General features: G+C 44.2%; 1 protein-coding gene across 6 annotated transcripts; it reads left to right on the top strand.

Moving 5' to 3' along the window:
- Positions 1 to 13: 13 nt before the first annotated feature.
- CLDND1 (claudin domain containing 1) lies at positions 14 to 9,302 on the top strand. 6 transcript variants are annotated; one of them, XM_015295972.4, is made up of 6 exons: positions 14 to 183; positions 530 to 705; positions 6,420 to 6,710; positions 7,385 to 7,492; positions 7,857 to 7,994; positions 8,103 to 9,302. In XM_015295972.4, exons 3-6 carry the CDS (start codon positions 6,422 to 6,424, stop codon positions 8,321 to 8,323), a joined length of 756 nt encoding a protein of 251 aa, XP_015151458.1. In that variant the 5' UTR covers positions 14 to 183; positions 530 to 705; positions 6,420 to 6,421; the 3' UTR covers positions 8,324 to 9,302. The 6 variants fall into 6 exon arrangements, with proteins under 6 accessions (XP_015151458.1, NP_001012838.1, XP_015151478.1 ...); NM_001012820.2 differs by having other exon boundaries at positions 6,417 to 6,710; XM_040697950.2 differs by having other exon boundaries at positions 137 to 344.
- Positions 9,303 to 12,345: the final 3,043 nt, after the last annotated feature.

Here is a 12,345-nt window from a genome sequence, read left to right as displayed (position 1 = left end):
GGGCCGGAGGGGCGGGGCGGGGCGGTGTGCGGCCTTATGACTGCTGCGGCACCTTCGATTCGGAAGAAGGTTGCGACGGACTGCAGTTCCCGTGGTGCCACTTGGCGGGGCGTAGCGTTGGCCCAGGGGCAGCTGCGGCGCGGAAGTGGTGCGCGGGGCTGGGGATGGAGGTGGTTCGCTGCGGTGAGTATTGCGCTCCGGGGCGGTTGCGGCCCGCGGAGGGGCGGTCCCGGAGGAAGGGGCGGTTCGTGTTTAGGGCTCGGGGTCTGACGGCCTGCCCGGCCCTCGGCCCAGCGGTGGGGCGAGGCCGACGGGGCGTTGGCAGCTCCTCGGGTGGCGGCGCGGTACGGGGCGCGGGCCTGTCCTGCCGGTTGTGTGCCGCGCCTGCTGCGGATGCTGCTGTGGTCCTGGGAGTTCTTGCCGTCAGATTTCTTCCTACGCTCTTCGTCGTTTTCTCGTTACGCTGACTGACACCAGCGGGTTGCTGCTATCGTGGTTGCAAGCTCTTTGGTTTCTTGTCTCCTTCCAGGCTGCTGCTTGTGCATCGATGGCATTGCTGGAGCGGTCTGAATGGAGCAGTTAGGGCCAGCAGGGAGTTGGCGGTGTGTGCTTCTGGCTTACTGCAGGACGCCGGTAGCACGGTGTCTCTGAAGTCACCTGCAACCACTGGAGCTGCGTATGCTGCTGGATCTGAGGAGCTCTAAGGTAAAAAGGCTTGGATAGCACCGCTTCCCGATCCTGTATTGCTCAGAGTATCAAAAGCTGGAGCGTGTTTGAAAGCGTTGCTGGCCACCTTCCCACGCTTATTTTTCAGGTCTTTTGCCTGTCTTCCCTCATAGCAGCCCAATTGCAAGGGTGTTTTCTGAGAAAGTGCTAGAACTCATTAGGTTATGCTTGCAGTCTTGCTCTTTTTTAATGCTGGGTAGAATGAGTTTCCTAAATGTGGTGGCCTGCTGGCTGGTGGGAGCAATTGCTGTAACTGGAGACAAATTTCTGTATTCCCTTCTGCTGTGGAACAGTGATGTCATAAAATGCTTATCCACACCCTAGTCCTGTGCTTGGTTGCTTACCAGAATACTTGCATTTGCACTATTCTGTGGTTTTTTTTTTGTTTTGTTTTTTTTTTTCCATTTTCACCTCTCCTGCCTTGCCTTTTTTTTTTTCCCTTACGGGAAGTACATACATCCTTCTATTCCTTCAAATGTTGCTGCTGTTTTGGTCTTCTTTTATGTTTTGAAACTTTTACATGCCTCTCTGCTCCTTAAAAAAGAAGGGTAACTACAGTGTCCTGTGAAGCACGTATGCTTAAGGGCTTGTATGCCACTGCCTCATGTTATGTTCATTGCCTACTTTAGTCTCAGCCATAACCTGTTTGAATTAGTTTGTGCTATTAGAATGAAATGTGCTGGTGGTGCTGTATGAACATACCTTTTTAAAAACAACTAAGGTTTTTTGCTAACAGCATATAAAGAGAAAAGGTATTTCTATTTAGCATTAATCTTTGTCTCTATAACTACTGTCATCTTTAGTAGTAGTGATGGTTTTCTATGCTTTCTTATCTTTTCTGAAAGTAGTCTCATGTAAAAGTACCTCCCACATTCTTTTTTTTTTTTTTTGCACAACTTTCTGGTAACTATTTTGACTGACTATGCTTAATATTCCCATTGAGTCCTGCCTGAGGCTGAAAGCTTGATTCTCTCTTGAGCAGAGCAGAGGACACGTCTGGGTGTGCCTTGTCTACAAGCGAAGATGCTCTGTAAATGAGCAAAGTAACCAAGTTACTGTCAGTGTCTGTGGCATGGAGAATTTCTAGTTCAGAATTGTCCTAAAGTGCAGTTGAGTTCTCCGTCTCTCCTGTAATTGTATTGTCTTCACATACTTCAAGTGCTAGACAGAAGCATTAAGGACCCTTGTTAATAAGGGTGTGTGCTCTTGCTCTGGTGCTGTCTTGTCTATTCTGCAAATCCATATATGTTCTTCATAGAAGGAACCAACACAAAGCCACCTGCTCATTTTTAGGAACAAGTAGCCACTTCAGCTGTTTCTGCCTATCTCCAGAGCTGTGCATTGCAACATATGTGTCCAACCTTTCGTCCTGACTGGGCTGCATTCAGTGAGGAATTGTCTTGGGCTGCATATATGTAGATCTCTCTGAAACTAATGCCTCCTATTTTATTTATTTCTGTGGGAGCTAAAACTGATACAAAAAATACAATAACACTACTCAGTAGAGCAAATTCTCAGCTGCAAAGCACTATTCTTCCACACATTCCCCTCCATTACCTGTGCACTTTTGCCAGTGATGAACAAGAGTCATGTCCCCTCTGCTGCCATCTCATGCAACATCAAAATGTGGCTAAGTACTGTCGGAAAGATTCAGCCTCAGCCTCTACTGCCATACCACCAATGTCTGCCTCTGTTGTAGGCCAGCATGATGAAATAGGAGATGTTACTTCCAAAGCAGCACTAGTATGTAATACTGTGCGTAAGCCACAGAACTTTATTTTTTTTTTATTATTAAAACAAAAATAAAAGCAACAAAGACGCAAAACCAGTGTGATATTTGACCTTGGTTTTGTAAAACTAACACACACAGTTCAGTGCCAGTGGCTGGAATTCTCAGTTGTCAAGGTCCTTGTCAGAGATTTTTTTTTCTGGAATTTTACTCTTAATGTGCTTCATCGTTGCAAACAATTGTTCACAAATGTACATACTGCCAAAAAGTGATGAAATGAATATGGTGTGACTGTGAAGTGAGGGATGCTTTTCCTCTGGTAAGGGAGGGCTTATGTAAGTCTAGCAGATAGAGATGATCAGATTTTTTTGACTTGAATACTTGACCGTGACTCAGTACGTTGTTTGAAAATTTGCAGGTGTATGTATTTGTCAGCTGAAAATAGTCATAAATGTACAAAGAAATTGATGTTTTTTGAGATCTTGAAACCTGTTCTCAAATTCCTTTATCTAAATGGAAAGGATGACTGCATATTTTCTCTGTTCGCAGAACTATTATGTTCAGCCAGTGTATCAAGATGCATAACGTTATTTGCCATCACTTAAGGCAACTACACTGTGCACAGTGCAGCCCAGTTGACAGTTCCAGTTGTACGCTACTGTGTGGTTGTTATGAGTGATGGGTGTGCCCCCTTGGTGGGGCAGAGCTGCTGCCATGATGGTGTGGGGCAGGAGAGGGGGCTGCAGGATAGGATGGTCTGGACTGCATACAGCCTGCAGGCTGAACATACTGGCATTACATGGTTGAATATCAGTGGGTGGCCATTCGTAATGAATGCTAGGTGGTGCTTGAATTTTTTTTTGACCCTTTGATTTTCTTGTGACAGAATTGTGATATCAGCTCTGTCAAATCCAGTTTTCTAATGTGTAGCAAGCTGATCAGAAATGTGTGATTGCATTTTAATGCTGCTCTGATAAAAAAAAAAATAAAAATATTTCCAACACCTATGTTGTGGACCTGGCAGCAGGGATGTAGTATCTGAAGGCAAGTCTTCTTGAGCTGATGGCTGACATGAGCCAGCAATGTGTGCTTGCAGCCCAGAAGGCCAGCTATGTTCTGGGCTGCATTAAAAAAGAAGTGTCCAGCAAGGAGAAGGAGGTGATTGTCCCCCTCTGCTTAGCTCTTGTGAGGCCCCATCTGGAGTACTGCATCCAGGCCTGGGGCCCCCAGTACAGGAAGGATGTGGAGCTCTTGGAGTGGGTCCAGAGGAGGGCCACTAAGATGATCAGAGGGCTGGAGCACCTCTCCTATGAGGAAAAGTTGGGGGAACTGGGCTTGTTGAGCTTGGAGAAGGGAGGGCTCCAGGGAAACCTTCATGGCCTTCCAGTACTTGAAGGGAGCATACAAACAGGAGGGAGTATGACTGTTTACAAGGATGGATAGTGATGTAACAAGGGGGAGTGGTTTTAAACTGAGACAGGGGAGGTTTAGGTTAAATACTAGGAGGAAGTTTTTTCCATACAGAGGGTGGTGTCACACTGGAACAGGTTGCCCACGGAGGTTGTGGATGCCCCATCCCTGGAGGCATTCAAGGCCAGGCTGGATGTGGCTCTGGGCAGCCTGGTCTGGTGGTTGGCGACCCTGCACATAGCAGGGGGGTTGAAACTAGATGATCATTGTGGTCCTTTTCAACCTGGGCGATTCTATGATTATTTTTTTCTGTATATTAGGTACTGAGGTTATGGAACTTTATAAGTGCTGTCAAAAGGTAACAGCTACAAAACAATTAGCCTGTAATGTCCTGCTTATGTTCTTGTTTCAATGGATACTACCTTGAGGATGGAGCTTGTAGGCTCTCTTATATTTCCTCCCTCCAAAGAAAGCTCTTTCTAAAAAGTAGAATCTACTGCAGAGAGCTGTTCTTGTAGTGAGTGTGTCTTTAATAGAGTGGAAAATCTGGCCTGACTGGCTCACCTGCTTGTTCTGGTGCTTACCCTGAGACAGTTCCCAGGACATCCGCTCAGTTGGGCAGGAGTTAGCGACACAGTGTTGGCTGCAGAGATGCTGCTTGCTTTGCGAGAAGTTCATGAAGGGGAAGAGGTCCCTGGGTGAACTCAGTTGGGAAGAATAGTGGGGTCAGTGCTGTACAGCAGCTGCTGTGTTCCTCTTCTGCTCATCCAGTGCCTTGTGTACTTTGAGCTAGGTGCTAGAATGTAAAGGAACAATATATGTACAGAACCAAAGATTGAACAGTACACAGAGTATTTGCTTCTAAATCTTGTTGCTGTGTCTTATGGATAAATAAGCCCAGATATGATTTCTTCCTCCTGATATGCTTGCATAGCTTCTAAAGGTTCAGAGCTTGTGGATTGCTTAGAGTTGCAAGTGTTGTGTTGTTTCAAGTGGGTACTTCTTGTTAGTCCAGAAAAACACCAGTTCTAGTCTTGATCATTTTTAAGAAGTAGTTAAATAAGGCATTCTGTCTGTAATAATCTTCCTCAATATAGAAGTGAGGCATAGGGAATGATATAAGTATACGTAGTCTCTCACTCCCAACTCCATTAGTCAGTTTGAACCAAGTAGAGGAGCAGGTAGGAGGGAAAAGAAATGAGAAGGGCATAGTTAGCAACAGATATTGGTGCCTTTGAAACTCTCTGCTTATTTTGCACCTTGTTTCATAGTTTAGAAATTTGTACTGGCACATCTGACTTGAGCGTTCATTTTTTTTTCCTTGTGCATGTTGTGTTTAGGCATTTGTTGTTCCCAATTCATTCAACTTCAAAGGAGCTAGATTAAAATAAAATATATATATATATCTATTTATTATTTTGATCAAGATGTGTGGGGGAAGGAAGGTAAAAACGAGCAGTAGAGAGTAACTGGTTAGATTGTATGATAGCTCATGCCACCAGAACAGTTCTTGCTGCAGAAGTGACTTCAGTTGTTACTTCATTTGGCAAGAGCATAAAGCCCTATTTATTGTAATCCATAGACTTAACTGAGTACCACAAACATGACAAAAATTTCAAAGTCTGCTGACATATTGCAGTATGATTGTGTATTAGCAATAAGTTATTTGTTACAATCACAGTATTGTCCAAATGTAAGTGCATGTCATAGCACTTTTTTCCTGTGCTGCCTTCCCCCCCTGAGTTTGTGCTTTGATGTGGGCCTATGAAGGAAGACCTTAGTTGCCTCTTACAAGGAGCCAGAGCGAGGTCCTCTTGGTGGTACATGAAGGTATTTCAGTTTTGGAAGCTATTGTCATCTAATGCCCATGAAACAGGGCATTCCTTTGGCAATATTTTAGTTCTTCAGAAATGCCTCTGCATATGCTGTGGCATTATCTCAGCATTCATTGTAATCACCATACTTGTCCTTCCCTGCTTCCTTCGTGTTCTGTCGCTTGTGCCTAGATAAACTTCACGGTTTCCTAAAAGGCATTCTGGCATTTTGGCATGGTTGCCCTTTGTGAACAGTCTGGAAAAGGCTTTTTGGCATCTGTGTGGTTCTTACCTTTGCTGTGAACGCAAGCTGGGAAAGCCGTATGGGGTGGCAGGCTAAAAATAGCTTCTACCCTTGCTAATCTCTTTAAGGAAAGGTAAACCTTCTGAATGCTGTATTTGGATTCTCTGCTTTCTGTGGTTGCCTACAGTCAAGATGAGAAGTGCCAGTGAGCTCTGCCATCTGCTTTGGGGGCAGAATTGCTATTGCTCTCTTGGGATGATGTATAGAGGCTGGGAGAAGAGTGATACCTGTGCCTTGAATTCACAGATCCAGTGAGTATGGAGTAGTACTGTAGACTTGGCATTTCTGTGCTTCTGGAATCTTGGAAAAGAAAAAGACATATCCTAAAGAAACATTGCATAATAGGAATGATGTCTTGAGGCTGACACTGCTAGGATAACTTTGTGTTTAGCATCAGAGGAGTTACTCACTTGGACCTTCTCTTTCATTTCAGCAGCAATGATGGATAACCGTTTTGCTACAGCACTGGTAATTGCATGTGTTCTCAGCCTCATCTCCACCATATATATGGCAGCTTCATTGGGCACTGATTTTTGGTATGAGTATCACACTCTGTCCCCTGCTGAGAACATTACTGAAGCTGGCAGGAGCATCTGGGAGGAATTTGTCAGTGAAGAGGCAGATGAGAAGACCTACACAGATGCACTATTCCGGTGCAATGGCACAGTTGGGTTGTGGAGGAGGTGCATCACTGTACCCAAAAACTCTCACTGGTACAGCCCACCAGGTATCTCTGGACTAATTAACACTTCATAGCTTTGCCTAAAGCAGTACTTTCTTCACCTGGAAAGCTTATTTCTAACTTGTATGTTTGTTTTTTAATAATGGCAACGTAAATTTCTAAAGAAGTGATATGTGAAATGAACTGTGACTGTCAGTGCTACAGAATGTGAATTTGGTGTATTGTATTTGATCTGAACTTAGTCTGGTGTGACTTGGGTTGTCTTTTTTGCACCTGCTGTGCAACAGGTGATACAGTTACTATGGCTCTGCTAGTTATCCTCTGTCTAGGTGAGATCAAAGGGGAGGTGGGGTCAAAACAACTACTTCATCAAGGCAACGCTTGCTCCTTTTAGGTGGCTGTTTTCCTCACATGCAACAAATGCACCACTGTGACATCAGCAGATCTTGGAGCTGTTGGATATAGAATGACAAATTTTGACAAATGTTGGTTGATTTAAAGAATGGTGGTGGAAATCCTACATATATAATGCTATGCTTTGTTCTGACTACATTATCCTTAATGTCAAAATATCTTACAAAATTGTTTTTAGAGTTACTTTTTCTTAGTCTGAAATTGTACTTGGAGGAGCTTCCCAGCTTAAATGCTTAGGAGAATTGAATGGAGAAGGGGAGTTAGAAAAAACTAATGGCAATTGTCTGTTGGGTTTTTTGTTCCAGAAACTGATATGACTACAAACTGCATCAGTTTTTCCCTCTCTGATCAGTTTATGGAAAAGTATGTAGAGCCTGGAAATCACAACAGTGGCACCGATTTGAATCGGACTTGTAAGTGTCTTTCACATCTTGCAGGTAAAAACAGTGGGATTTATTAAAAAAAAAAAAGGGGTTTCCCAAATGCAGTTGCTGATGAGACAGCATCTGCATCTTGCTCTGCAGTTTGGTGGTGGCTTTTTTTTTCCCAGTAGCACAAGCAGTAGGTCAAAGCTTCAAAGGAAAACTTAGATGCTCTAGCGAAGACTTTGGCCATGAATGTTCTACAGGAATTTGGAAGTTTAAAGTTCTTTCTATTTTGGTGGAGCCTTTTGTCCTTTTTAGCTAAACCAACGAAGAAGTGCGGGTGGAAAGGAGCACAGCATGGTGGAGAAGGTCAGTTTAATAAACCTGGCTTGTGTGTTTCTTTAATGTGCAGATCTCTGGCGATTGCAGTTTCTCCTGCCATTTGTCAGCCTTGGTCTCATGTGCTTTGGAGCTCTGATTGGGCTCTGTGCATGTGCCTGTCGCAGCCTATACCCTGCCATTGCCACTGGAGTCCTCCATTTTCTCGCAGGTAGGTCCTCTGCCATCCATCACTTACTCTCCCTCCTCTATAAGCTCTTAGTGACAGCTAGAGCACTTCAGCAGTGAAGTAACAGCACTTTTGTTCTGCTTTCCCCAGGACTTTGTACACTGGGCCTGGTTGGCTGCTATGTAGCTGGGATTGAGCTGCTTCATAAGAAGCTGCCCCTACCTGGTGACGTGAGGGGTGAATTTGGCTGGTCCTTCTGCCTAGCCTGTGTCTCAGCACCTTTGCAGTTTATGGCAGCTGCTCTTTTCATCTGGGCAGCTCGAACCAACAGAAAGGAATTCACTCTCTTGAAAGCATACCGTGTAGCATAGTAAGTGTTGCTACCCAAGTATTAGGTTTCCATGTAACAGACTTCCCTCAACCCTTATTACTTTTATTCTTCTTTTAGACAGAAATTTGGCCTTGTACTGCTTGTTTCTTGCCAGTTGAGACAGTATAGCCTGCAGGCCCTGAAGACAAAGACCTTTGGGCTAAATTACCAAACTTTGCCAGAAGTCTGCAGAACTTATATTAAAAACCATTTTTAGAAACTATATATATTTTAAGCTTTCTTTGGTTGATTTTCTTTGAATATCCCCTTAGTTAAATGTGTATCTCTTCTGAATTTTATTACCTTGTCAGCCTGGAGGAAATAGGGAAGGCATTGTGATGTGGAAGTGAGATAAGGAAAGATGCAGTTAGGCGAGAATGGGAACTGGGGAGTGCAAATAATCACAAGTTGGGCACTCTCCATAGGCCATAGAGCAGACAAGAGACACGTGGAAACAGAAGAACCTGTGTTATGGAAATACTGTAGTTAAATCAGTCCTGTAGCTTAGCTTTAGGTCTCTTATTCTTGCTAGTTTGTTACTTCCTATAGCTTCTGCAAAAACTGATGTAGGCAGAGCAGCTAGCTCTGGGAGTGGTTGCACAGCACACTACCCTAAACAGAGAATCTGTGCTGCTTTTGCTGTGGAAGAGAAGTTTCCCTATATGGAACTTTGTGCTACTCTAGATATGCTGCTTCCAGGTACCTGCACTACATGTGTTTGTGCACTCTAATCTTAACTTGTGATTTTGCTTGCTGTGAAATAGGGCTTTCCTCTCTCCTGTTATACTGAAGGCAAACCTTCACAACTTTTTTCACTTTGAATTTGATTTAGTGTATGTGTGTATATGTACATAATATAAACTTTTGTAAAACTCTTATTTTACCTATGTAGCACACAACAGGCTCTTTTTTAAAAGGTGCTGCTCAATTCCCACCTTGCCCCAAATCTATTGTTTAAGTGAAATAAAACAGTCCTCAAACTTTTGATGTTGTGTGAATTTGTTGGGGTAGGAAGGAAGTGTTCCAGAATGAATGGGAAGGGGGGGAGGGAACTGTGCATCTTTCTGTAGTCAGGGAAATGTCACCAGAAACAAATTTGGTTAGATTTCTTATTCTTGAAGCCTTTCTAACATATTTGTCACTGTGGGGGATGCAAACCCACTTCAGTTCCGATGAGCTCCCAGTCTTTGTATGTATTTCTTCTAAACTACTGCATTTCTGGCCAGGCTGGGTGGCATGTCCTGCCTAGAAAAGTGTTCCGAGACTAAATTGTTTAATTCTGAAGCCTTAACTCGTCTCAGTTCCTTGCTTTGTGCTCACTATAGGAAATGTGTTTTAGAAGAAATGAATCCTAAAAAGGAATGACTCTGGTATCAAGGGTGCTGATAGAAATGACATGGAAGTTGGCACACTGTCCTCTGCTGCTCTCTTTCATTTAGAGAGGTGTTCACTGGTTTTTTGAAGATCAGGGACCTTGTTAGTATAGTTTTTTCTGGTTTGTGGTAGAGAACAGCCCACTTCTCTTTCTAGCATCGCTGCAATCTTTACAAAGTGAAACGAGACAAGCACATGCATGATTCTGAAAACCAATGTCAAAGTTCAGAAAGTCTTGCTGTTTAATACTTTGTCACCTCTCCAACTACAAATGCTTCTCTGCAATCTCCAAGTCTCATCTAACTTGATGGGAGGAGCTCTGATACTGTTTGCATGATCTGAAAAAACATGGACATTGTAGCTGTAGTTATGAACTCATACTAATATGATGGGAGTTAATGGAACAGTTAAGTAGCTGTTCCACGGCTCAGGTAAGTAAGACCTAATGTTGTTCAAGGCTATTTTCCTTTACTGACAGAACCTGCATTGTATTCCCTGATGCTGGCTTGCACTGAAGATTGCTGTAACATCCCTTGAACAGCAGAACGTGCTGCAATTTCTCACTTAAAACAGATCTTGCACACCATTCCCAGGTGTGGGTTCACACTGCAGATTTCCATTACTCTGGTGCTTTTTACAGTCATTTCTGTTGCTTTCCTTTCTCAGACAACTCTGCACCCTGATGCTGGTTTACACTACAGATGTCCTGGATCAATTAAGTCCGTTAAATATCTTTTCACTGTTGTTTCTGTTGTTGTTTACAGCTTACTTTCTTTGGCAGATGATGTGTCTGACAGGTACAGATTCAGTATGGATGATAACTGCCAAATCGATGAATCAGACTGCTGGTGTACCACAAGGGATATCTGTCACATGAAGAGTCTGACTGTTACTGTTACACCATGGTTGTTATTTGACACCATGTCAGCTATTTGTTTTTGTTTTCTTGGTTTGTGAATTGACATGATTAGCAGATGCTAGATCCTGTTGGATTTTCTTTCCATTATTTTCACTGTGTTCTCACTTCCTCAGCTGAACTGTCTGACTAGCACTGGTTCACTCAAACTTATGTCACATAAATCCTTTAGGTCTGTTACTTAATGCTTGTTCTTTTCCTTGGTCAGTTGGCATATCAGGCTGGCTCTGTATCAGTCAGAAATTCTGTTACTTCAGTGACCTCTTCAATTAATTTCATTCACTTCTTAATTTCTCAGCTTCAGTTTCTGTCTGCTACTCGCTCACTCTGGAGTGGCACTGTAGTTTTATTAGTGCTATAGTTTTATTTTCTGTCTGCACATAAGTGTTCAACTGCCAGTGGTTCACTCGGGAGCTGATTTCCATTATTTCTGTTGGTATTTACTTGGACTTCTGAAGTGGTGTACTGTACTGACAGTACACCACTTGAGCTCAAGAGCTCATGTTGGTCACAGTGTGTCAGCTGATGTGTTGTACTGCCACTCCTTCATTCTGGAGGCTACTTCTCGGTTATATTCTGGCTATATATCAGCATCTGTCAGCTGAACTGTTGGACTGACACTCTAATTTGGGAGTCTTGTTCAGCTAGATTAAAATTTGCTGATCTTGTTCGTAGTCGGTCAGCTGAAATGTTAGACTGCAATTGTTGCACTCCACAGGCCCTATGATTGCTGTTACTTAGACTGTCAGCTGAAGTGCAGGACTTACATGCCGTGCTGCTGCCGTGCTGCTGCCGTGCTGCTGCCGTGCTGCTGCCGTGCTGCTGCCGTGCTGCTGCCGTGCTGCTGCCGTGCTGCTGCCGTGCTGCTGCCGTGCTGCTGCCGTGCTGCTGCCGTGCTGCTGCCGTGCTGCTGCCGTGCTGCTGCCGTGCTGCTGCCGTGCTGCTGCCGTGCTGCTGCCGTGCTGCTGCCGTGCTGCTGCCGTGCTGCTGCCGTGCTGCTGCCGTGCTGCTGCCGTGCTGCTGCCGTGCTGCTGCCGTGCTGCTGCCGTGCTGCTGCCATTATTTTTCTTCCACTGTCACCTGAAGTGCTGGAGTGCCTTTCTGTCTCTCTGGAGGCTATTTCCGTTATTTCCATTATTTCTGTTACGTTTCCTAACCTATCACCTGATGTGTTAACTGCCCTTACTTCTTTCTGGAGGCTATGGCTGATGTGTCTGTTACTTTTGTTAACCAGTCATCTGAAGTGCTGGTCTGTGTTTCTTGTGAAGTGGAGGTGGTTTCTGCAGGGCGGTTTCTGCAGTGCATCTTGGTCTGTCACCTGCAATGCTGGAGCGTGCTTCCAGTTCACTGGAGGTTACTTTCCCGTTACTTTCCCGTTACTTTCCCGTTACTTTCCCGTTACTTTCCCGTTACTTTCCCGTTACTTTCCCGTTACTTTCCCGTTACTTTCCCGTTACTTTCCCGTTACTTTCCCGTTACTTTCCCGTTACTTTCCCGTTACTTTCCCGTTACTTTCCCGTTACTTTCCCGTTACTTTCCCGTTACTTTCCCGTTACTTTCCCGTTACTTTCCCGTTACTTTCCCGTTACTTTCCCGTTACTTTCCCGTTACTTTCCCGTTACTTTCCCGTTACTTTCCCGTTACTTTCCCGTTACTTTCCCGTTACTTTCCCGTTACTTTCCCGTTACTTTCCCGTTACTTTCCCGTTACTTTCCCGTTACTTTCCCGTTACT

This window comes from Gallus gallus, chromosome 1, assembly GCF_016699485.2.
Source record: "Gallus gallus isolate bGalGal1 chromosome 1, bGalGal1.mat.broiler.GRCg7b, whole genome shotgun sequence".
NCBI lineage: Eukaryota > Metazoa > Chordata > Aves > Galliformes > Phasianidae > Gallus > Gallus gallus.
This window is presented reverse-complemented; position numbering and strand designations above follow the sequence as displayed.